Genomic DNA, 25,740 nt, shown 5'->3' with positions numbered 1-25,740 from the left:
TAGTTGCAACAGCTGAGCAGAACCGTTTCTAGGCCCTGGCGACTCGAATAAGCGTTTTTTTTTAATTCCGCTTTATTAAGAGTCAAGATGAGCCTGGAAACGAAAAAAAGAGCACTGTTGCATGAGCCTTCTCGCAGTCCGATTTTGCGCTTTTTGACCGTTGCAACATAGCTGCACGGACTGCCCAGCGATGCGCTCTTTACTGACGCAAACACAGCCTTTCTTATTATTTTTTCGCTCCTCTGTCCATACGTAGTCGTTAAAGTGAAAGAGAACTGCCTTTATCGAAACATTCCAAGTCCCGCCGGTACACTGATGTTATAAAGCAAGAGGCTTGTGCCTTGCGCGGGAGCAGTCTTTCTTCATTGAGCGTTTACGTAACGAACTACACACGTGGCGATGGTCGCGTTTTTGGACCTTGCGTCTGTCGTAGCGCCTTTATCTTCTGTGGCCACGTCGCACGCGCTGGCATGGACGGTAGCGTTACTTTTTCTAGTATGGCTTTTCAAGAAGTGGTGCCTGCCTTGGCTTCGAACGTGGCTGCTGCTGAGGTCAGTGCCGGGACCCGGGGACTGGATACCGTTTTGGTTCCTGGCCTGTGCGTTATGGGGAAATAGGAGACGGTTGGACAAAGAGAACTTCACAGCAGGTAAGCTTCACTTGGGAGGGCTGGCCTAGCGACATCATAGCACGGTTTTGTTGTTGTTGCCTCACCACATTGCTCATACCCACTAGGGGGATTGACATCGCTGTAGGCAATGAAAAGTTCACGCAGCAAAGAACAAAGTGAAGAACTACAAGGAAACGCTCGAAAGTAAGAGAAATGCACGACTCAAGCATAAAAAGAAAAATCTGACAGGGTTTTCTGAAAAAGAGGTGTGTTACATTTCATTCACTTGGTTGTCGTCATACATGCGTAGTGAGCAAAGTTGAGCGAGGGGAACAAGAAGGAAGACTGTGAGAAGACGGAATAACTTTTTGTTAATGATAAGTTCGTGAACTTGGTTCTGCAATGTGGTCGAGTAACAAGTTGCTCTTATTACAGTTGCTGCGATGCGGTCGGGGTATAAGACAAAATAGGGAGAGAGGGAGAGAGCAAAACAAGAAAACTGCCCTAGCTCGCTCACTTTTTACTTTTATTTGGCCAATTGCGTTGCGCAAACAAACAAAAAAAAAACCTTGCATGAGGAGATGGAACTGCTCAGTGCGAACAAGAACATTCCTAACGAGGTTGATACACTTGCAAAGGGAGAAAAGTCACTGACCTACAAACCATGGCCAACGTTTCCTGACACATGAATACACTTTTGTTGGCGTACCATAAGCATAAGTTCTTCAAACGCGAGTAGGGAAATACTGATCAGAACACATGTAACGAGTATAATTCTGAGTACGTCGGAGGGCGACGTACAATCCAGCATCTAAAGCATGCTGTAGTCAATAATGTCGATTTGGAGCCTGAATTAGGTCATTGTTAAGAATGAAGGCGAACGTGTAACGCAAGGACGCATTCCAGTTGCCTTGTACTTCTTTGTGTTTAAATTTATCTTGATGACAGATCTATGGTAGAGTGTATTTGCCGCGTGTTGATTACGCACGTCGACAACACACTGTATCGATCCTGCCGCAGTGTTCCACGCAGGAGCTGTAGATGGCGTCATCCAACTTGTATTTTGGCTGGCCTGTGCCTTGGGTGCCGCTATCCCGTCTGGTTGCAATTCGAGACAACGATAGTAAAACTCGTTCACTCTGCTGACATCTTTGTCAACTGAGAACCCTATTGGTTGGCGTCAGCTGTGCCTTTGTACAACGCCGACGCCGCGCATATTTAGTGAGGCAGATTGTAACGCATCCAGTTCGCTGCCTAGACAGCGTTAGCTCTGTCGAAATACAGAGCACCAGCGTACGTGTGAAACACCACGGGTATTAGTTTAGAACAGAGTAGTGCGCACTGTTACGTTGCATTTGGGCATAGGCGGAAAGTTTTAACTTTTCTGGTGGGGGAGGGGGGGGCCTGACCAGCTTTCCGAACCCCACGCATGCGCGCACGCGCGCGCACACACACACACACACACACACACACACACACACACACACACACACACACACACACACACACACACACACACACACACACACACACACACACACACACACACACACACACACACACACACACACACACACACACACACACACACACACACACACACACGCACACACGCACGCACACACACACGCACGCACACACACACACACACACACACGCACACACACACACATATATATATATATATATATATATATATATATATATATATATATTGTAATGCATGAGAGACAGAGACAGCACCCGTTCCGGGGCCGGCTGTTCTATATTCTCCTTCGTCGTCGTCTTCCCCTCGTTCGCCCCCTGGCGCCCGGTGTACAAGCGCCCGAGCCCAAGTGCATGTTTTCATCTTCACACTCGGCCACGCTGCAAGTTTCCGGCATGGCTTGCAAACACGCCACTTAAAATGAAGGCAACCTGTTGAGTCGTCATTGGTGAGCCGTCCAGCCTGCAACCAGCTTCTCTGGCGGGCGGCACTGGCTGTTGCGCGCTGGTCGCAGGTCTTGCCGACGATTATCCTGCCGCTCATCATTGGAACTTTCCGCCGAAGTTGAAGAGATTACCTCCAAGGAGGTTCCGCTGACCACTATGGGTGGTGCGACCGCGACCAGTCCTCCCCGCCTCTTCTCAGACCTTCGAGGACCATCACAGGAACAACTGGAGAGGTTGTGAATGGATGGTGATGCCCTGAATGACTGGAGGGCACAATCGGAGCCACTCCGAAGCGGAGTTGTCGTGCTTGCCACATGGCTGGAACCAGTAGCAACTGACTGTAGCGGACCATGCCAGCCTCCCTTCTCGTCAGGTCTGCCGGGACTGTTGTCCGCAAAAGCGGACGACGACACATTGCCCGAGAACGTAGACCGGAACCCACTGACACCACCACCATGGCTGCTGGAACCACGAGGTGCCGGTGCTGGCCGCTGCTGAACACCAGAAGATGCCGAAGTGCTGCCACCACTCCCCTGGTGCGGTGTCCCCGGGCAACAGGCATGCCGCAGTGAAGGCTGTCCTGTGATGCCTCCTCTGCGACCTGTCACAACCGACACTCCGGAAGACGAGGACGAGGATGGCACCGGGTGGAGGGGGCCTGCACGCGGCTGCTGCGCTGCAGCCCAAGGAGGAGTAGGACCGGGCTGTGAACCATCTCGTCGGCGGAAGGCGCTCTTCCTGCAGCAGGGGTGGTGTGTGTGCCGGAGGGGAGCTCTTGTTGCGCTGCTCTTCGGCCCTCAGCAACCGCAGAGCCACGGCGGCTGGGCCGGTGTCCAAAGGGTCGCAGTACTTTACATCGGCCGCGTCGTCGCCGCATGCCTGTGTTGCCGACGCTGCTGCTGATACAGCTTCATCCACTGTCTTGGAGGCCTTGCTGCCGGGTTCGCTATGGATGGCGGAGGACGCCAACATGGAGTTCGAACCGGAGGTCTGTGACTGATATGGCGGTGGCTGAGGGCTCGGCTCGCTGCCTCTATTGCTGAAACGTTGGTTCTCAGCCGCGATCTTCGAGGATGACGAGCCGCAGCTGATACTCGAGAATGTAGCGGCAGCGCAGGCATAAGGGAGCTGGTGGTTACTAGGTGGTTCTATCGGAAGCGGAATACTAGCGGAAGCGGTGGTCACCATGCGCTTCCCATCGTCTGGGGTGAAGCAGGCGGCGAGCCCCGGTGAGCCGGCGTCTGCGGCGAGGCAGCCTGCGCACCACTCTGTCGACGCGTTGCTGGGCATACTGCCGCAGCATCGAAGCAGTGGCGCGCCGGAGTGCCGTACGCAGAACTTCGCTGGTCGGATTCACCGCAGGCAGAAGGTAGCTGGCCGAAAGCAGCTATGAAAGCAGCACTCCACTCGGGCCAGGACGGCTGTTTGATACCTTCGTAGCTTTCACATGCCTTGGCGGCACCTCGAAGTCGCCCCGCTGCAACCAGCCATATCGTGTTGTCGGGCCAGGCATGGCGTGCGCCGAGCGCGTTGGCGGCTTGCAGCCACAGAATGGGGTCATTCTGAAATCCATGGAACTCCGGTAGTTCTGAGGCAGCAGGTGATAGAAAACCTGCTGGGAGAAAAACGGGAAGTGGCTGAAACTATGTAGTCCAGCTGCTGTGACAGCAGCGAGATCGCTCGCATGACGTCGGTTAAACTGCCGCTTGAGCCGCCCGTTGAGCCAGGGGCGGAATGCGCGCACCCTGAGGCAGCGGCAGCGGCCGCAGTACTCGGGCCAGCCGGACCAGTGGCCAAGGGAGCGTGAACGGCATCCGTTGAGCCAGAGCTGGTGGCGGCCGCGATACTCACTGCAGCCGTAAGCATGGCCAGGGGAACGTGAATGGCATGCCTTGGTGGCTTAGTTGTCGATGGTACCATGGGGCAGGGATCCAGGGCATGGGAAGCGTGGACGGCGTTCCCTGGCCGCAGGAGGAACGTACGACGGTGAGGATCCATGTCTAAGGCAGCGTGGACGGCTTGCCTTGGCGGATCGGAGGTTGACGCAGTCCCAGGCGCGGCATCTATCCGAAGGGAAGCGTTGACGGCGTTCCCTCGCCGGAAGGACCCTGGACGCGAGATGCCGGAGGGCGCAAGGCCTCCGCAGCACTGTGCTTAAAGCTGAAGCCCCTTAAGACTTGGCTTTCGTCGACTGCGCCATTGTAATGAATGAGAGACAGAGATAGCACCCGTTCATGGGCCGGCTGTTCTATATTCTCATTCGTCGTCTTCCCCTCGTTCGCCCCCTGGCGCCCGGTGTACGAGCGCCCGAGCCCAAGTGCATGTTTTCATCTTCACAATATATATATATATATATATATATATATATATATATATATATAAAAGATGGCGAAACACTACCCGGAACGTATTGTTGATGATGCTATAAGCCGAGCACAAGCCTTAGACAGAAATGAAATTTTGACGGGCTCAAAGCCCCGCCATCCGAAAAACCAAACCAACCTTATCCTCACCTACTCATCTACATTACCGCACGTGAACAACATCCTAGCCAAACACTTTAATATCATTCAGCAGAGCACACGTTTGTCTTCAATTTTCACAGAGCCACCCCGAGTTGTCTATCGCCGGGGAAGAAATCTAAGAGATATCCTCGTCAGAGCTAGGACAACCACGGTTCAAAACATAGAATCAGGCTGCAGACCTTGTGGTAAACCCCGCTGCAAGGTCTGTAAGCACATGACATCAACCTGTCTTGCTAAGGCTACTTCCTCTGATTTCGCATTCAAAATTAAGGAACCTCTAAATTGTGACAGCAGCAATGTGATCTACATGCTCCATTGTGAAGTGTGCGACCAACAGTATATAGGCCAGACTGGAACCGCGTTCAGACTCCGTCTAAATAACCACAGAGCTCACACCCGCGCACTACCACATCTCCCATTCTCAAAACATATCAGTCTGCCTGAGCATTCATTTGATAAAATACGTGTCACTCTTCTCCAGTCAGGCTTCCGCTCTTCTCGTGAACGGGAACAAAGAGAGTCATATTTTATCCACAAATTTAGAACAATCACGCACGGCATAAATGAACACATGGGAAACCTCTCGTTTCTTTATCCATAAGTTAAATTAGCTAAAATCAGAACTTAATCCCCGCATAGGCAAGCCGAACACGTGTGTGATGTCGAAAGAATGCGCACTACCCCAGTGGGGGAGCGGACCGAACCACCCACATTATTGTGCCTTGCTTTTTAATTTCATGCTTATTTTGCCACGCTGTTACTATTATATTTGCAGGTTATTTCTTCTTGTTTCGTGTTTCTCGTGTTTTGCCCTTGCTTTTCAATTTCAATTTCATGCTGATTTCGTCACGCTGTTACTGTCATATTTGCAGGCTGCTTCTTCTTCTTTCGTGTTTCTCGTGTTTTGCCCTTGCTTTTCAATTTCATGCTGATTTCGCCACGCTGTTACTACATTTGCAGGTTATTTCTTCTTCTTTCGTGTTTCTCGTCTTTCGCCCTTTACTTTGTCTGGCACGACCAGGTCTTGGTGTCTTTCCTTTAACTCTCCCTCCTTTTTTTTTTTTGCATGTTCAACTTAACATGACAGGCGTGTCCGTCAATTGAGCATGTGTAAGACGCTTAACAGCTGAACAGCGACCTTGCCCTTTGCTTCGTCTGGCACGACCAGGTCTTGGTGTCTTTCCTTTAACTCCCCCTCTTCTTTCTTTCTTTCTTTCTTTTTTTTTGCATGTTCAACTTAACATGACAGGCGTGTCCGTCAATTGTGCATGTGAAACAGGCTTAACAGCGACCTTGCCCTTTGCTTTGTCTGGCACGACCAGGTCTTGGTGTCTTTCCTTTAACTCTCCCTCCTTTTTTTCTTCTTTTTTTTGCATGTTCAACTTAACATGACAGGCGTGTCCGTCAATTGTGCATGTGAAACACGCTTAACAGCGACCTTGCCCTCTGCTTTGTCTGGCACGACCAGGTCTTGGGGTCTTTCCTTTAACTCTCCAACCCTTTTTTTTTTTCATGTTCAACTTTGTTATATATCTCGCTATCTCTCCTTTCTCACCTTTTTTTTGGCGCCTTCTTTCTCTACCTGAAGATATAAAAAGACTGTTGCAAGATTTTCCTGTATCCCTTGAAAAAGGTCGGTCCACCGACCGAAACTGTTGGGAAAATAATAAACCTAAGATAACCGCGAAGTTGTGCTTCTGATTTTCCTAAATACGCTTGGCCCATTGAAAAATCCAGTTACTACTATATATATATATATATATATATATATATATATATATATATATTACCTTTAATAGCTATTACACTGGAAACTTCGTGTGACCTCGAAAGATTGTTCACTGAAGTGACCAGCTTATATGAGTATTTGCAAGACCTCAGAGTAGGGGACAATTCAGTTTTACAGCCTAGCCTAAGTCCCCTCGCACCGCCAAGAGACTGGCGTCTCTTGGTTGAGCCATGCGACAAGCGGTTTCAGTTAAACACGCGAGGGTGATATAATTATTGTGTGTCTTGTGTGTATTAAGTCGCACAAGTACACATCTATGAAAAAGGCAATGTGTACGCGCCTTGTAAAAGTTTTAATACAAAATATACAATCAAGAAATATTTTCCTGACGAAAGGTCAGTTATTGAGAAGATAAGGCATAACACATATAAAAATTAAATGATATATAAGAATTTCTGAACACAACTTATGACTAGAATTATTAGCATAAGTTTAATGTGAATTCATATAACGCCGTAGTTTCATTACTTAAAGCATGCCTTATGCCACTGGTTTCGTTTATTTTCCGGAGGCAGAATAAAGAATTACAGAGTAAAAATTATCAGGTGCTCAAATAAATAAATATATTAACAGATAAATAAATAGGACAGCGATATCTCAAAAGCGCGAAAGGACTTGATAGCAAATCCAGGAACAGCGTGGATTGTGTTATTGAGCGGCAAATGCAGCATATGACGAAATAAAAATTAATAAGCAAAATGCACAGATAGACTAGGGAGTTTTACAAATAGCGCAACCACGCGTCTTTTCTCCCCCAAATGGGCTCACTCTGCTTGCGCTGTTATGTACCCCATTTTCGTTGCTTTGTATAACTTTTTGCGTTCTTTTCTAAGCCAGGTGGTTTGCGTTATTTAAGTTGGTGCCTTTCTCTCTCCTATTGAAGACATCAGTTCGTTGTCTGATGCGATGATTTCACCATAATTGAAAAAAATGTTCGTTTGGGCAATTGATCTGGAAATGAAGTCGTCGGCAATCTTATTCAAATTGATTTTGCGGGAGATTTCTTTGTGGGCGTGCAAAATTGCCAGATGGTTCAAACGGGCTTGTCCAGTCGTCGACCGCAAGTACATTTTCAGTCACCGAAGGAAAGAAAAGGACCTCTCGGATGTGGTCGACGAGGCTGGTATGGCCAACGCAATATTTTTTAGCTTGGCCATTTCCGGCAACAGGTTTCGCAGGTGTTCGCCCTTGCCCCCCGTAAACATGTGCATGACGTCCCCGAAGGTGTGTAATGATGCCGACCTTTGCTGGCTCAAAATGTCAATCAGCATATCTCTGTGCGAAATCTGCCGTCCTGGTTCAAGGTCGTCACCGTAGAACTATGTCTATATGTGATTCGTCTTCCTTCCTTATGGCAAGCTGCTCAATTTGGGACTTATGCTGCCACATATCAGGTGGATACCTGTTGTTTAACGAAGACAGCACTGTTTCAAGTACTTCATAGAACCTCGGGCCGTACATGTCACTTGCTGATGGAAACACGTGAGCTGAGGAACGTTCTTGATAGCGGCGTCGAGTCTTTTTTCGCCTAGCAGCTAGAACAGACGGGTCCTCAACTCCTACTTTTCCTGCCTCTGCCATACATACGCGGGTCACGCGCTTTATTTTAGAGTTAATTGGCACCGAGTTCAAGCTTGGGCCATCCGAGATGGCCATGGTCCCTTCGCGTGCGCTGTCTCCCCGCGCGCTTAGTGTTATGTTTCCGCTGGTGCTTATACGGTGGAAAATACGCTTCCTTTTCAGCGTCAGACGGGTTCTGGCGAAGTACCGATAAGCGAGGTGCTCACCGTTGGTTTTCTCGTTGGTGCTCAAGCTGTGTTTGTAGCCGGTGCACATTGCAACGTCTGCAGCCGCGGTAGAAGCGAGCTCGACGCCTGTTTTCTATTTCTCCTTTTATTGCGACAGCAATTGTATCGACACTCCAGGCAAATTTTCGCTGTCGTCGTCGCCGTCATATTCCGTATAAAGTACAAATGTCATATGAGTGAGCGACCCATACACTGTGGGCGCGAGAAAAATAGTTGTCGCAGTTTCACCTGAAAGGCGAAGCATCAATTGCGATAGCAAATTTGTAGAGAGCTATACGGAGTAATGATATTAGCTTTGTCAGCTGTATAAACTTCGAAATGCAGCAGCACCGGCAACACGCAGAACTGTTGTCGACGCCGTCGGTGTTTTGCCCGCGTTCGCTCAAAATGCGTGCGGCGTTGGTGACTGTTGCCGGAGCCTCTGATATAAATAGGCACTTGGTGCCGCAGCTAAACGTCGCCTCCCTTCCCTCCCCCTCCCCCCCCTCCCCCACGGCCTTTCGCGCGTCGGAAGAAGGCGCGTTTGCTCTACATATATGGTGATTGTAAAGGAGGAAAGAGACGCCTACTTCTGCAGCCCTTAAGGGAGCACGGCGCAACACGCGCGTTTGTTCTCCGCCGTGCGTTCACTCCCCGTGAAAGCGCGCGCCCCTCGCGCCCTTTCACTCGCACATACAGCGTTCGGCGCGCGGCGACAATTTCATCTCCATTGACGTCATACGGAACCTCACGGCAACGGCGACGGCGACGACGACGGCAGAAATCTGCTTTTGAATGTCCATATAATTGCTATCGCAATAAAATCCCGTAACACTGAGCCGAAAAGCATGGCGCCTTGATGGACATTATCTTCCCATATGCTCAATATTCGGGTTAGTTGGAGGTCACATGATAAAATGGGTGCATTGGGAGGAGAGCACGCGTCTTATTATCTAGCCCTGCCGCAGCTGCGAATGACTGTGCGTGGTTGACGCTTACGCGGCCCGCGTGCCGTATCCAATTGTTGGTAATCATTGGGGGTGCAATGATCAAGGGCGAGCAGGGATGGCTGCTCACTTCATGCGCGCTGTCTTCCTTCTTAGGCTGTTTTTCCGCGCCCCAAGTGTTGCAGATCGCAAAGCCCAAGTTAAGAGACAGGGGTAATTGGAGATCGCTGACCGAAGCCGTCCTGTAGTGGACATAAAAATATGCAGATGATGATGATGAATCTAATTTTGTGAGGCACGGTGAATCGCATGGCTGTACTAACCGTTCGCCCTCGCTGCTGGCGTTCTTCATATTGTCAGCGTTGTGATAGCAACTGCTCGTGGTCATCCAGAGAGATATTTACAGGTTTACAGGGTTCGTGCATTCCACGGTGTTTGTTATTTTAATTTAATTTAATTTTAATTTAATTTAATTAAAATGGGTCACTGAAGTCTGCAGGTCCTTTTCAGTGTCAAAAAAGCGCGCAAAGCAATTTGTAGCGAGTTGAACATACAGCAACATATTCATTCTCTAGACATAGGCTATCCATATCATTCGAAATAATTGTTAGTTGGCTACGTCTTCCTCTTTAAAAATATAATAAATTTTGTCCTGTGCCCACATTGAAATATAATGTGTCTGTGCATGGTGTTCACACAGGAAATTAAAATAACACGTTGAATTGAAAAAAATACGGATGAGGTAGCCGCCGTTAGTGCTTATAATGCGCTTGTTTTCCTATTGTCAGGATTTTCAGAAGTAAAGCGAAAGTATGTAAAAACCGTGCACGTCCACGTCAACAATGATGCAGTTAGCTTTTAGCCACAATAACATTTTAAGGAAAAGGTAGAGGCAACTCAAAAGAAACCACAAACGATTTGGGTAAAAGGACTCTGGTAATGGCATTTTAGGAGCGGAGGGGGGGGCGGCGTCGCGGGGGGGGGGGGGCGAAAACTCCGGAGCCCCCCCCCCCCCCCCTTCCCGTAGTCGGTGGCCATGCATCTGGGGATGGGGTTCTTCAACCAAACTCCTTTGTAGCTCATTGGCATGTTGATGCCTCTCCTCACTATAACGCATTCTAGCTGACGCATAGACCACCAAAGGCAACCTAATGCATTCATTAAATGATATGAACTGAACATGATTTTTGTGGGGTTCACTCATAGATTGCTTTGTCTGTGGAACTATCATCGTTACGATTTTGATGAAAAAAAAAAACTCCACGCATCTCGACGAAGTGAATCATGACGAGTGGGCGAAGCACTGGGGATCGTTCTTACCGTAAATCAGCCGTGACATTGCCCACTCGCTCATGTAAATGAGTGACAATGCGTGCGTACAGTATATACAATGTTTTACTTGTCATAACTCGTATGCCGTGTTGAGTTCTGGATTCCGTTTCCCCTTCATTATCACTGCTTTGTGGTCCGTGGAATGTAGAGCCAATGGTTCTTCGATCGGATCTAGCCTGAAGTTGGCAAAGACAAGGTCTATGCACGCTCCCCTGGTGGTTGTTGGTTGTTTCCAGTCATACGAAATGCATCGTAGAGCGTATCGAGATGTCATATATACTGCACAATCCAGTCGCTGTCCGTGATGTCTACGTTGAAGTCTCCGGCAAGTACGAAGGGGTTGTTCTTGTACATTGTTTCATATTTCCGCATGGCTAGATCGATGTACTTTTCTACGTTGCCTCGGGAGAGATTCGGGGCCAAGTACACTGTCGTGACGACGGTTCCGTCGGATAGTTTTATTGCAGCGTGTTCGCCGTTGTGAGATTAGCTCGTTATTGGTAGGTCGAGATCCACCGCGGTCTCTGGAAATTTCACGTACATCCCAACACCACCCGCCGAACGCTCTGCTTCTTCTGTGCAGACGACGGGGAGGAATCGATTGATGTGCGGTCTCGCGTTCCACGTTTCGGTAAAGGCAAGGACGTCTGCTTTCGTTAGTATGGGATCTCGTTCGACGTCTTTTGCGTGGGCATTGAGGCAGCGCGCCCTGGAGAGAAGAGAAGCGGGGGTCGGGAAGTGAGCTAGGAGCTGGCGAGGAGGAGACCGCGTGCGCATGCGCCGCGCCTCCCTCCTCCGCCCTCCTGGTTGCTATGGCTGCGGCGCGGCCAACGTTGGCCGTGACTCGTGAGCACGGACAACGTGGATGAACGGACAAGCCTCGACCCTAAGGTGCTTCGCCCCTAATATGTTGTTACGCAGCATGTGTGCTGACTATAGGTACGCTTCAAACTTGTCCGCTCCAAATTGCGAACACACCTGATAATATTTGGAACGAAAAAAATTGAACGAAATGAACTGGGCGGGAAACGCTAAGCAAATTTTATTGCAGACACGTGAACCTACGATTAAGGCCGTCACTTTAGCTTGGGATATATAACATGGACGGAGGTCAACGTCCCCATAAAACCAAAAAAGTCTGAATTAAGCTTTTTTAGCTGTTCTCACGGTTCTCTTAATTTGCAAAACTTGAGCAAGGCTTTTGCGAGCCAAATGCGCCCACATGACTTTATTGCAGGAAAAAAAAAAGAAAGAAAAAAGCTGATGGTTTCTTGCCAAATGCCAGTTTGCAAGGTGCGAATTTCAGGCGAGAGCCGTGTCCTATGTTTTGCTGCAGTGACACCTATATTTTATCGTATTCTTTAGTTCTCACGTTGTTGGTGTCATGTTGAAATTATATCAAGGCGACGTAAAAAGTGTGTGTAAGCCATGTGGTGTGCCGTTTTTTCCAAATCAACCAGTCCGACCTTCCCGGGTCGCCGGCAACTTGCTCTCTCGATGGCATTTTTGTTTGCAAGAACATCGATGTTTCTTCTCTGAACCATACAATTTTCCACAAAATTTACTAGAGGGAACTTTGGCACTAATGTGTCTATGGGCACTGCAAGCGTGGCAGTTCAGGCAACATAGGAATCTTGGGCAGTGCGTAGATTTGCCTAAACTTCGCCCTTCTGGCTCCAAACGGCTTTGTGACATGTCAAGGTGATCCTTTTCAGCAAGACGTTGCGTTATCGGTGCAACAATTCGCAATGATTTCTCCTATGCTCGGAGACTTATAGTCTTTTAGAAAACTACCAGTTTAGAAAGATTAGAACTACTAGTTTAGAAAGTTTAGAACGATAAAGCGCAATAAATAATGTCGGAAGAACGTTTGAAGCCACTTTAAGCAAGAAGATTACCAGAAATTGATATATTCATCCAATCATTCGCATGGTAGCTAAAAGATCCCAGCGTCAGAGTTCCTTCTAGTAATTTTTGGAGGACGCTCCATACTTCGAAGATTGGGCGATACGCGTTGCCCGATCTTGGAGGTCATGCTTCGCCCTACCTTCAACGTTGTACAGCCTTAAAACCAACCCCCTGCACTCGCCCTCTCCTTTCGTGTAAGTTTCTTGGATGATACGCTCCTGGCATTCCTTCTGCTTCTGAATGGTCCCTGCGACACCAGTGCACCTGTCGCCTGACAGAGCTGAGCTTTGTCTTTGAATGGCAGCTCGTAAGGCGCAAATAGACACTTACGCAGAGAACAGAACACAATGAGCCTATGTTTTTGGAATCCGCATGTTGTTTTGCTCATTACAAATCGTTGCCTGGCTTTAGCACCGACTTGTTCGACAAACGCGTCGATGAAGGCGAAAACGCTCTGCCCGCCGTGGTGGGCTCAGAGGCTATGGCGTTCTCTTGCTGAGCGCGACGTCACGGGTTTGATCCCCTGCTACGGCGGCCGCGTTTAGATGAGGTTGAAATGCAAAAAAAAAGTCTCAAATCCACGCTGTGGATGGATAGCGAAGCTGTAAACGACAACTAGAACGATTACCCATTGCGACGTAGTTTGAAATTATTCACGTGGCGATATTCACATACACTTTACATAATTATTAGCCTAAGACGTTTCGACGGCCTGTGCCTTGGCCTGCGCAGCTACTTCTTGCACCGACAAAGAGTGGACCATCGAGAAGAGAAATTCGCCGCGCCTCATATGCCCGCTGCTCTTCAGGAGTGGTAGCTTTCTACGTGGCTTTGCCATAGCATATACGTGGCCATCCCTTAGCACTGTCACGAAACAAATCACTTGCTAGGCGGGTTCTTATTTTACATGCGAAAGTGTAGTTACGTCACTCCCTGCTTCGTATGCTATAGTCAAGCAGCCGTCGCCGCGGCAGCTTGCGCAACAGTTATCTTCACCAGTACACGTATGCGGGGAGCGCTAATTGTTATCAGGAGCGCTTTATCACCAATTAATGTGGTTCGGAAGCTTGTTCTTTATTGAAACGTATGCTGTTCTGTATTTTGTTTGCGTGCTTCCAAAGAATGTGTGCGCTCTTCGCTCCACTTTGCTGAGTGTTTGTAGCTTCTGCCTTACGGGGGTATGAGCCATTGATGATGATAATTTCTGTCGACGTTCCGCCACAAGGAAATCCCGGGATCCTAGCCATGGAGAGTTTCGTTGTAAAAACGCTGGTGTACCTAGATTTAGTTGCACGTTAAAGACCCTCAGGTGGCCAAAGTTGATCCGAAGCCCTCTACCACGGCGTCTTCCATAGACATGTTTAGCTTTTGGATGTTAGGCCACAGAACTTTATTTTATTTTTGAATTTCTGTGCTACCAGGTATAAAAGTGTGCACAGAATATTTTACGATGGTATGAAAAGGCAGCGCATATAAAACTGTGTTGCGGGGCGCCTTTAAGAAGCTGTCTCGCGCTTTTTTTTTCTTTTTTTTAATTCCACGCGATGCAGACGAATTGAAACTTGTGGCCACGTATTCCAAGAGTGGAATACGTGGAACGCCAGACCTAATTGCGAGTTAGCGAGTTATGCGCGTCTGGTTCGTTACCGGAGACGGAGTGCATTAAGACAATCTTTGCGTATTGCCACCGATAAACAACCTTGGTTTCTCTGTTTCCTTTTTTAACAGCGGAGCTGTTTAAGCTCTTGGTTGGGCCGCGTAGTGCGAAAAACTGTGGGCCGATCATGGAGGTAGTGCAGTAAGGGTCCAAGCGCGGAGGAGGAGGAAAAAAGAAGGAAAGGCAGGGAGGTTAACCAGAAGCACGTCCGGTTTGCTACCCTACACGGGGGAAGGGGTTTAAAGGGATGAAAAGAAAGGAGAGAGAGAGGGAAGAAAGCACTCGCAGTATAAACACATGCGGTTGTCCCACACTTCACAATCGGTCACTGAGGCCAGTCGACTTCATGAACTGTAACAATGCCCGCGTCGCTTTGTAAGCCTGCGACGCGTGGGGCCACGGTCCAAGAATCTTTGTCTCTGAAAAAGGTCTGCTGTCCAATCGGTCTAACACACTCCGGAGAAGGTCACGTTCGGTCTTATAAAGATGACAAAAACACAACACGTGTTCCACCGTCTCCTCACAGTTGCACGAGTCACAGATTGGTGTGTCGGACATGCCCAGAAGGAATGAGTATGCTTTCGTAAAAGCCACTCCTAACCAGAGGCGGCAAAGTAAAGTTGCATCACGGCGGGGGAAGTTCGATGGAATTTGTAGCCTCATTGTAGGATCCAGCCGTTTGAGATGACAGTTCGTAAAAATCGGGCTGCTCCATGACGTTTCTCTCTCGGTTTGAGCGAGTAAACGAAGACCCCTCGCAGCGTCTGTCCTCGATAAGGGTATAGGAACAGTCAGGGTTTCCTTATGGGCTGACCGGGCGGCATCATCGGCAAGGTCATTACCAACGATGCCACAGTGCCCCGGCAGCCATTGAAAGATGATGTCATGTCCGTTCATGAGGGCTTGATGGAGAACCTCTCTGGTCTCAAACACCAGTTGTTCATGTGTCTTGCGTCGTAATGCTGACTGCAGACTCTGAAGGGCTGCCTTGGAGTCACAAAAAATGACCCACTTTCGAGGTGGTGTTTCTACGATGTAATTAACTGCAGCACGTAGAGCGGCAAGTTCTGTAGCCGTAGAAGTCGTTATGTGGGACACTTTGAACTTCCTTGTGACTTGTAAGGTCGGGATGATAAAAGCGCCTGTGGAGCTGGTGGCTGAGACCGATCCATCGGTGTAAACTTGCGTTCTTAACTCATATGCATCGTTCAGCAATGACAATGTCAACTGTCGTAGAGCTACCGTGGAATGACTGAGCTTGTTCGTAATTCCCGGAATCGTGAGGTGTACTTGTGGCTGAAATTCCCGGAATCGTGAGGTGTACTTGTGGTCCAAGCGCACTGGCACATATTCCTGTGAACTAGCGAAGCTGTTTAAGCTTGATGATGGTCCGTCGAGTTAACACCGCAAAACCTCGGCCTGGCGACGACGTCACCATGCCTCGCCTAGCAACGCTTCGCCCAAGCTACGCCGAGCCTCGCCACAGCTGCGTGAGCCGTGACGTCATCGCGCGCGCCGTATCGCTTCGCCTTAGCTTTGCCGAGCCTTGATGTCACCACGCCGTGCGGAGTGGTTGCTGTGGCTGCGCAGACACGGAGCTAAACCGTGACGTCACTGCGCCGACTCACGGGATATATAGCTCCGTGTCGCCGCCGCGGCGACACCAAAGCACCGCCGTCTCCGCGCCGAGCATATCGCCGCGAAGTTGGGGTGGCTGAAGAAGAGCGTCATTCCCGAAGAAGAGGAAGCGCGGCGCGAAAGCCGTCGCGCCGCTACTCGAGAGCGAGTGAGACGACTTCGGTCCGATCCCGAGTATCTCGCCGCCGAAGCAGCGGCGAATGTCGGTGAGTCGCAGAAGATCTGGAGTTACGAGCCCGCGAAACCTAGCTAAAGCGTTTGATCGTCCAGAAGGCTCCAGATACTTTAATGACCGAGTGTCCGTTGCTCCTTGGGCTGTCGATGATTCCGGGGTGATCTTGCGCAAAACGTGGCCGAGTCTCGAAGCATAACCTCGCAAAAACTTGGCCGAACCGCGATAAAGCTAGGTGGGGTCGCCAGCTTCGCTGTTTGCCCAGTCTTCGCACCACTAGTGTGAAGCTGCCCCAACTTTTTTTCCTTTCCCGCGTGCGGCTATTTGTGGCATATGATGAGATTCGCCGTCACGTAAACACGAGCAACTGCATGCTTTCGAAAAACATAACGTGCCGCGGAGGCATTCGATCGTTTCGTAGCAGCTCTGCGGCAGATGGAGCGGTACCTGCACGCGGCTAGATACAGGATGCCCTGGGTGACACTGCCTTTTCAAAAGTACTGCAATATGCAAGAAAATAAGTTTGGGAAAACCATGTTTGCATCCGTATGAACGTTTGCGTAGGTGTCCAATCATGAAAAAGAAGTCGCAATTTCGCCCGAAAGGCGAAGCATCGATTGCGATAACAAATTAGTCGAGAGCTAGACGAAGCAATATCGCCTCGCAGCATAGCCTGTCTCATGAAATACGTATTTTCAGACCATTGGTCCAAGCTACTTATCGATCAATGCTACCGTGCCTACCAGTGGCGTAGCCAGAAATTTTGTCAGGGGGGGGGGGGGGCTCAGGTTGCAGCGCGGCTTCCTCCTTATAGAATTTGTCGAGGGATCAAATGCATGAATAATAACTGCATTGCCAATTTCATTGTATATTAGATGCTGCAAATGAATTATTGAACGCTATGCACTGTCCATTAAAATATGTATGTTTTCATAACAGAATATATTCGTATGCCCCAAACATTGTGGCAGAAATAACTGATATCAGTGTTTCCGTGTTTTTTTGTCTAATTAATAAGTAAAGAAAACATCTCATGAATCTTTAGAACTATTGACACTTTTCGCGGAGCAGTTTGTTTTAGAGAAACGAGATGGCGCTCACGGCGGCGCGCCATACCTCTCCTCAGCGACCGCGCACGAATACGAAACCATTACCGATTCTACCTTGCTTCTGTGCGATCAGCTGTAGGAAATGCAACTGAGTTTTCGCTAACACACTGTGCTCCAATTATGCTAGATTGAATAATGTGGATTGAATACGCGTGCAGTAGTTGGCTGCAAAAATAGTGACTGTTATGTTAAGGAATAGAATGAATCTGTGTGGCGAAGTTCGCGGACCGCTGCTGCAACTGTCCGAACGTGTTACCGGCACTTCGTGATGTACGGCTTTCCTCGAGGATACAGAAATTTGCTCATCCACCAGCCTTGTATCGCTAACCTTTAAAGAAAGGGCTTCATCCCCAGAACGTCGGCAACAGTGAGTACCACTCGTTAAACAATGACAAAGGGAGTAGCGCCGCTTCCTGTCATAGTAAGTTTCGCGCACGTTATCTATACACATCTGTCCAAATGGCAGGAAAACTTACGCCCACTCTATCGCCGACGTATCAAGAATAAGTGAATGGACGCACACTTGAATATATGCGCACTGTATACACACAATAAATGACGGACTGCACCTATGGCGCATCAATGGTCGAAGCTGAATGTTTCGTGACGGTCCACAAGAGTAAGCAAGTTACTAGCTCTAATATATATTTTCTACAAGGTATTACAATGTACAAAATAGCTACGTTTCAAGCCTTGTGCGCAGCAAGAACAAATCTATCGGATTCGGAACTGAGCACACCCGCGAGCGATTAGGCAGAAAATAATCAGATGGTGGCCGCGCCGAGGAACTTCACTGAGTCAGAAACTGACAAGCCACTGCTTCAAAATATTTGCCGAATAAACAACAAAGAGCAAAACACACTAATCCTGACTGAATTCATAATCGCAAAGCTTGGAATGCATATTTAGCCCCGCTTTTAGAAGAAGCACCATATAAACTGCCTGCGCCGTTTGGACATAGCTCAATCAGCTCCGAAAGAGCTTTTGCATGTTCTCTCAAGCTGTGATCAAAGCTTTGTGTCGTCCACCTAGTCACCGTCTATGATATCTCCGAAAACAGAGGTTTTCTAAGCCACGCCGGCGTCATACACTTCCATTGTAAACAAGGAGGCAACGGAGGCAGTTGAGGCAAGCAATGGACGCGTCACCACGTGATCAAATATGGCAGTGCCCACGGGATCGCCGCGAAAAGGGTCAATATCAGTTCGAAACCAGCCAAGCAGTGCATGCAGCTTATATGAAAGACGTAAAGGCCATGAAATGAATAAGTTGAGGACAAATATTTTGATGAATCTGTCATTCAAGAACCTTGTTTACATTTTTCTACATGTGCAACGGCCAGGAAGAAACCTCAATGACGCTATCCCTCGTTGCAATCGATTGCGTAGGAGCAGCTGTAATTCGTCGTGTATTGTAATTACACCGAGATAATACTCGCAGCAGTGAGTACAAATAAAAAGTGGGAGTTCTGCAAAGTATATATTAGAAATGCGAAGATAGAATGGAATATACAAATGCAAAGATACAACTCGCTAAAGGGCAAGAAAAGAGTCGCTGGAAACAAAGTTCACTGCTTGTATACACAAAACCTCGCAGAAAGATATTTAAAAATACGTATGAGTCTCCAATAAATCTACGTATTTAAGCAAACGTCAGTGTATATAATGCGTCAAATACGACAAATAAACATGTTGCTCAGTCACAGATAGTAAACTTTGAGCACAAAAAGACAGATGATCCTGGCAAAAACATGACTATGATCGCAGAAATCGTACTTGGGCCATGCAGCGGTCGCGACAGTGCCATGTGGGTAGAATAATAGAGGAATAATGCATAAATCAGTACGAAAATGTCTAATTTAACTGCGTGCACAACGCCAACAATTATTCTGCATCCAAAATTAAAGGAGGGTATTCCTTCGTTTCAAAAAAGAAATAAAAGCAGGTAGCTGAAAAGGAAAGAAAAGGACAAACGAAGGCCACAGATGATGCGGTAAGTTGAACTACCCAATATCCGAATGTTTTTGGCGAACGCCGCGTGGGCCGGGCTTTCAATGAGCAAGGTCGGTCAAAATTGGTGATTGGTATCCTCGCAATTTTTGTATTCGCGTGATAATTGTGATCATGATGCTAACTGCTAGAATAAACGGCGAAAATTTTTGCGGTTTTAAAAGTTAAATAAGAACTTATGCACCTGAAGGAACAGCACTTTTTACTTGCATTGATTTTTGCTGCTTCGCTATCTAAAGGACAAACTTCTCTCAGCGGGAAAGCTGAGCGAAACGGTCACGTTGATGCTGACGTCTCTGTGGGTGTATAGAAGCGCCAGCCTAACCATGCGTTCCACAGACATTGTAGAGCGCAAGTAGTTTTTTAGTAAACTCTTGTTAAAAAAATATTTTCTCTGCGTTGGCAGTGGTCACTGGAAGGGTGACTAGAAGCTGCAGCAGTATTTACACATTTACATAGAACCTGCTGTCGCAGTGAGAGATGGGCATCTATTCCGGTGCTAAAACCTAAAACACTCCCTTGATGTCGTTGACATACTTGTTTAGGTACCTTGCAGGAACAGTAGGCTGTTCGATTCCAGCGATGTCCGTCGTTTCGTCAGGAAGTATGGAGAAGCTTTTGAATCTAAGCTTTCTTTGATAATGTCACCACAAATTTCTATAATTTGGTTTTGTGCGTCTGGGCTTAAATACGAGGCAATACTGGGGCAACTTTCCAAATGGTTCTTCAGATATGTATCCCCACAATCAGCTCGCATGCGAAGAAGCACTCTGAAAATGCCTGTATTTTCAGCAGGGGCATTGCTTAAATTCATAGGGCCCCTGTCCCTGTGGTCCCGGAGAGCCAGACCTTGTCGCCCGCAAAAAAAAAAAAAAATCCTCAATAATAGGCCGTTCACTTTCTTCTGTTTTCTCATATTTTACTTTGCCTGCCCTGGTCCAGCTGATCAATCACATTGGGCACGCTTCCTGAAAATGTTTGGAGAAAATTATCAGCTGCTAGCTGACAGTCACGGTGATATTTAGTATTTTCGTGTGTGTGGGAGATTGCGAGCGCGCTTCCATTTATGGAACGGCTTGGACACGAGCGTTCCAGTGCGCGCATGTTGGCCCAAGTTTATAAGAACATTAACCCCATAAATTTCTAGAATTGAAAATCTTTTAAAGCATGCCTTTGGAAATGTCAGCGCACCTTTCGCGTCAAAAGTTTATGAGAACTTTATACCCATAAAGTTTCGTAATTGAAATCCATGCGCTCCGTATATTCCGCGGCCGCTGCGAGATGCCGCAACGCGCCCGCTCGCTATCGAAAAGCCGTTGAAAGTTTGTGCTCGGATGGGGCTCTTTGCGTTACGTGACTCCAGGTGCAAGGGCGTTGTCACGAAATCCAGCCCGAGTTCGCAATGTTCGTGCCGAAATGTCTTTTCGAGCGTGAAAAGGACATTGTAGACAAAATCCAGAATGATTGCCGGCGTCGGTGGTAGTTTTCGTCGGCGGTGCATGCCAGCACGAAAAGATTTCGGGGGGGGGGGGGGGGCTGATGGGCTTCAGCCCCCCCCCCCCCCCCCCCTGGCTACGCGCCTGGTGCCTACGGACAAAAGTACATTAGCGAGAATATTACTGCTACCTAAAGTATTACTAACACTAACGCTCGGGCAGAAAATTAAACTCCCAACACTAAATGAAGCTTACGCGTGCATCGCTCTTATTTTTTAAAGCGCCTGCCTCAACGAAAGTACACTCCGCGATTTAGAAAGCGCACATTACATTTAAAATATCTAAAAAGAAAGCAATGGTCTACTCACAGGGAAGAAAGAAGTCGTCTCGCTTGAGGTGTTTCGAACAAACCACCAGAGTGTATGTCACCCTTTTCCCAATGCGCAAGTATTTTATCCATGTCGCAATCCGTTGCGCGTCTTCTGCTACTTTAGGGAAACGATGAAATGATGAAGTGATGTTTTCCCACCGCGATGACACCCATAACGGCACACAGCCTTTCTTTCGACACCCGTTTTCGAAAATTCTTTCGACGCCCGTTTTTTTCGTTTCCGGACTTGTGCGCGGCAGCATCGCGATGACTTCGGAACTACGAGCCAACGTGGCAGGGTTGCAGCGCACGTTGTAATGTGATAATGTGAGGCTCACCCCGGATGAGCCGCTGCTCGGCGCGGCCGCTGGGGAAGCATTTAGTTGGAGTTGCCAATAGCACTTGCTCGTGCTAAAGCATCTTTATTGTTACAATCAATCAATCAATCAATCAATCAATCAATCAACTGTTTATTATAGTGTCCAGGAACAGCTATGGAGCTTTCGTACTGGTGCACTTAAAAAGTAATACAGGAGACAAAATTTACAGAGAAGACAAATGTGGTGGACAAAACAATTTGAGATAGAGAAACAAATAGGGAAGCAGGAAAACGAGGAGGCGGGCGTTAAAGGGGGTTAGTCATGCAACATGATTATCTACATTTGTACAAAACACAGGCAATGAACTCTGAAATATGTCAATACAGGCAGAATACTTATTACGTGTTTTTTTGGAGCCAAGCCATAGGACAGTCCATAATGGAGCAAGGCGGGGCAGAAAATCCCCTTTGTTGGGTATATAAAGACTAAAGGTCTGATTTAATACGTCTAGATTTTAGAGGTGTGAGTTGAGGTATATTTGAGAGGGCTGAACCATAGTCGCCAGAAGGGCAAACGTGGTGCTTTAAAATAGATATAAATTTATTTTGGTCGCGTTCAATGATGTCAGAATTAGATTTACATGTTCCACCCAAAACTACAGAGGCATAGTCTAGTAGTGGAAGGCACACAATAGAGTACAACTTCAGAGAGGCAACAGGAGGGTGGAAGTCATGCGATATACGACAAACAATACCAAGAGCGCGAAGGGCTCGTTGTTTCGCACACTTAGCTTGCGAAGAGAAGCTTAGCGTTTTGTCGAAGTACACACCAAGATCTTTGATTTCATCGGCACGGGGCAGTGTCAATACGGGCAGAATCCGAAGGGTTTATGGAAATTGCACATGGTGTGTTTTCCGGGTACACCTTAATACGATAGTTTTTGGAGCATTTAAGAGTAACTTATTGCCTCTGCACCAGTTTGAGAGTGAAAACTGTCTTTTAGGAGGTTGCGCAGTCGTGAACACTGTCGAGAGTTTTAAATAGGCTCAAGTCATCAGCATATAGAAGGAATAAAGAGTGTTGAATTGTGGGCGAAATGTTAGTTATGAACAGTAGGAAGAGGAGAGGGCCAGGAAGAGATCCTTGAGGAACTCTGCTAGTGACCTCATAGCTAATAGAACTCTGTCTAAGAATGCCAACGAAGCACGATCTATTGCTTGGGTAATTTGATACCAGCGCAGTGATGGAAGAAGGGATTTACATTTGCGTGAGCTTTGCAATAAGGAGCTCATGGCAAACTACATCAAATGCTTTCCTTAGGTCAAAGTAAAGAGCGTCTAATTGGCCCCTACTCTGTACCACACTGGAAGCATGGGTCATAAATGTGACCAAGTTCGTTGTTGTGGAGTGCTCTGTTACAACGCCATACTGATCATCTAGTAAAATGTTCTTAGCAGTAACAGCAATTAGGGAATGCAATAGAAATTCAAACACTCCTGACACAGCCCAGAGGGGAGGTATAGACCGGTAGTTAGTAACTGCACTAATAGCACCCGATTTGTGTTCTGACCTTCTAAGCGCTAAGAAACGTACTGGACTTTAGGGAACTGTTGAATATGCTTGTGAGAACAGGGACAACTATGCTTCCGTATGTCTTAGGCAGTGCGGGAGGGATACCATCAGTGTCACAAGAAAGGGAAGGTTTGAGGCGCTTTATATGGGGACTTGAAAACAAGGTAATAAGCGTACACACCGTACCAGACTGAGAAGGAAGGTTACTTGGAGGTAGAAGCTTCTTTTACACCAAATGCAGAACAGAAATGTTGGGCAAAGTCATCAGCAATGTTCGAGACAACATCGCAATTTTCATCAGAGACATACATTTTGGGCACCCTTTTTAGAAGAGTGAAGAGCGCACGGAGCCCCAGAAATATTTTGAATTACGTGTCACTCTGGCTTCAACACGTCCAAGGTGGTTGTAGTGATCATCGTTATAATAAAGTTTGCAACGACAACGACAGCTCCTAAATTCAAGTTTCCACTTAGCTAAACCTGATTGCCCAGCTTTTCTGTGTGCATGGTTTTTCAGTTTTATTGTCATTTTTAGTTCTTTAGAAAACCAATGAGGGAAACTTGATTTCTTGGGCGTTTTGCAAGTATGAATATGCGCATGCCAGCTTCAATGATTTTGTAAAGAAAACCTAATCTCTTCTTCAACATCAGCTGTACCATCTACGAACGACCAGTCAGCGTTGTCAAGATAGTGGTACTAGACAACGTAGTCTCCGAGGGAAAAGTTGAAACTGCGCTTCGTGCTGTTATCGGAACGGATGCTGCGTTTGCGTGCTACCAGAGTTAAAGAAACAATTAGAGGAGGGAGGAACTTGTCTGGCGCAACCAGATGAACGTTGCTACACATGACGGAAACAGTGTCAAGATCGGTAAGGCAGAGATGAATAATGTTGCCACAGCTGTTCTCATTGAAATTTAACTGCTGCATCGAATAAAAAAAAGTTGTCGCAGTTTCGCCTGAAAGGTGAAGCATCAATTGCGATAGCAAACTTGTAGAGAGCTATACGGAGTAATGATATTAGCTTTATCAGCTGTATAAACTTGGACATGCAGCAGCATCGGCAACACGCAGAACTGTTGTCGACGCCATCGGCGTTTTGCCCGCGTTCGCTCAAAATGCGTGCGGCGTTGGTGACTGTTGCCGGAGCCTTTGATATAAATAGGCACTTCGTGCCGCAGCTAAACGTCGCCTCCCTTCCCTCCTCCTCCCCCACGGCCTCTCGCGCGTCGGAAGAAGGCGCGTTTGCTCTACATATATGGTGATTGTAAAGGAGAAAAGAGACGCCTACTTCTGCAGCCCTTAAGCGAGCACGGCGCAGAACGCGCGTTTGTTCTCCGCCGTGCGTTCACTCCCCGTGAAAGACGCGCCCCTCGCGCCCTTTCACTCGCACATACAGCGTTCGGCGCGCGGCGACGATTTCTTCTCCAAATGACGTCATACGGAACCTCACGGCGACGGCGACGCCGACGGCAGAAATCTGCTTTTGAGTGTCCATATAATTGCTATCGCAATAAAAGAGATAAAGTCGCGGAAAGAGTGGCACTTCTGGGAAATGTAAAATGAATTCTGGCAGAGAGTATTATTAATCCATGAAATTCTGGGTACATTAAAGTCGCCAATAATTAACACATTGTGGTTCTTATGCGTAATAATAATAATAATAATAATAATAATAATAATAATAATAATAATAATAATAATAATAAAATTTATCAGTGCTGTATAAGTAAAATAAATAGCCGGAGAGGTACTGCTTCCAACCTCTCCAGTTGGACCCCACTTAAACCCACTTACGTTGAGCCCCGAACAGGGAACAAAGCCGAGGGCTTCTTTCCCGAGACCCACGATGACGTGGCACAGGAATGAAGTGTACAGCCGACATGATCCGCTAAGCAGCGTGACTGATCATGACTGAGCATGATGACGCGAAGGCATGTGTCGCTAGAACGCGTGTCGCTCGGAGGGTCGTCTAGTAGTAGCGAGCACACTCTCTACTGTCAAAAGGCGTCTCGTAGCTTCAAACTGCCAGATCATTGCGAAAAGAAGCATATATGTAAAGAGAAGCGCACGTGGCGCGCGTCAGAGAAGGAAGTTCAGACGACTAATAGGAAGGGCGATATGATCAATTTGTCACAGAACCTAGAGCAGCGAGAAGAACTGCGATAACGAACACCGGGGGAGGAGGCGCTTCAGCTAGACCAGGTTCCTTTGATACTTCGGAAGTATTGGAGCAATCTGATTAGATATGGAAATACTCTCGCATATCCATGAAAGCATTGGTACGCATATATCAGGAAAAGCGTCAGATGCCGAACGGCTCTGCTCCCCCAAACTCCACGCAGTCTCTCCCCCTCAACTTTCACTAATCTCCAGCATCCAGCAACTCCATGCAGTTCTGCACTCGCACAGGACGTTGGCCTTTTGCTCTTCTGGTATAAGCTGCTGATTCGGAGCTATGTATGGAGTCATGCCGAACACAGAGAGACCGTAAAGAGCACACCTCGTTTTATTTTCCAGCATGAAATGAGGCATCACACCGTTTCTCATGCCACTACGGAAGCGGCCTCACGTGTCGGCATGACGTCAGGTTCAGTATACGCCTCAACAATTGCGCTTCTGACTATGA

General features: G+C 47.7%; 1 protein-coding gene across 9 annotated transcripts in view; it reads left to right on the top strand.

The window, feature by feature from the left end:
* Positions 1 to 319: 319 nt before the first annotated feature.
* LOC119439862 (cytochrome P450 4V2) overlaps positions 320 to 25,740 on the top strand; it is a 335,721-nt gene continuing 310,300 nt past the window's right edge. For 4 of the 9 annotated variants that reach the window (XM_049660278.1, XM_049660277.1, XM_049660279.1 and 1 more), the window contains exon 1: positions 320 to 649. In XM_049660278.1, the coding sequence (XP_049516235.1) occupies positions 400 to 649 (250 nt within the window). In that variant the 5' untranslated portion in view covers positions 320 to 399. The remainder of the gene's footprint in view (positions 650 to 25,740) is intronic. The other 5 variants (XM_049660275.1, XM_049660273.1, XM_049660274.1 and 2 more) reach the window with 5 other exon arrangements.

The sequence above is a fragment of the Dermacentor silvarum genome, chromosome 1 (assembly GCF_013339745.2).
Source record: "Dermacentor silvarum isolate Dsil-2018 chromosome 1, BIME_Dsil_1.4, whole genome shotgun sequence".
Classification (NCBI taxonomy): Eukaryota; Metazoa; Arthropoda; class Arachnida; order Ixodida; family Ixodidae; genus Dermacentor; species Dermacentor silvarum.
Note: the sequence above shows the minus strand (reverse complement) of the source record. Positions and strands in the feature narration are given on the sequence as shown.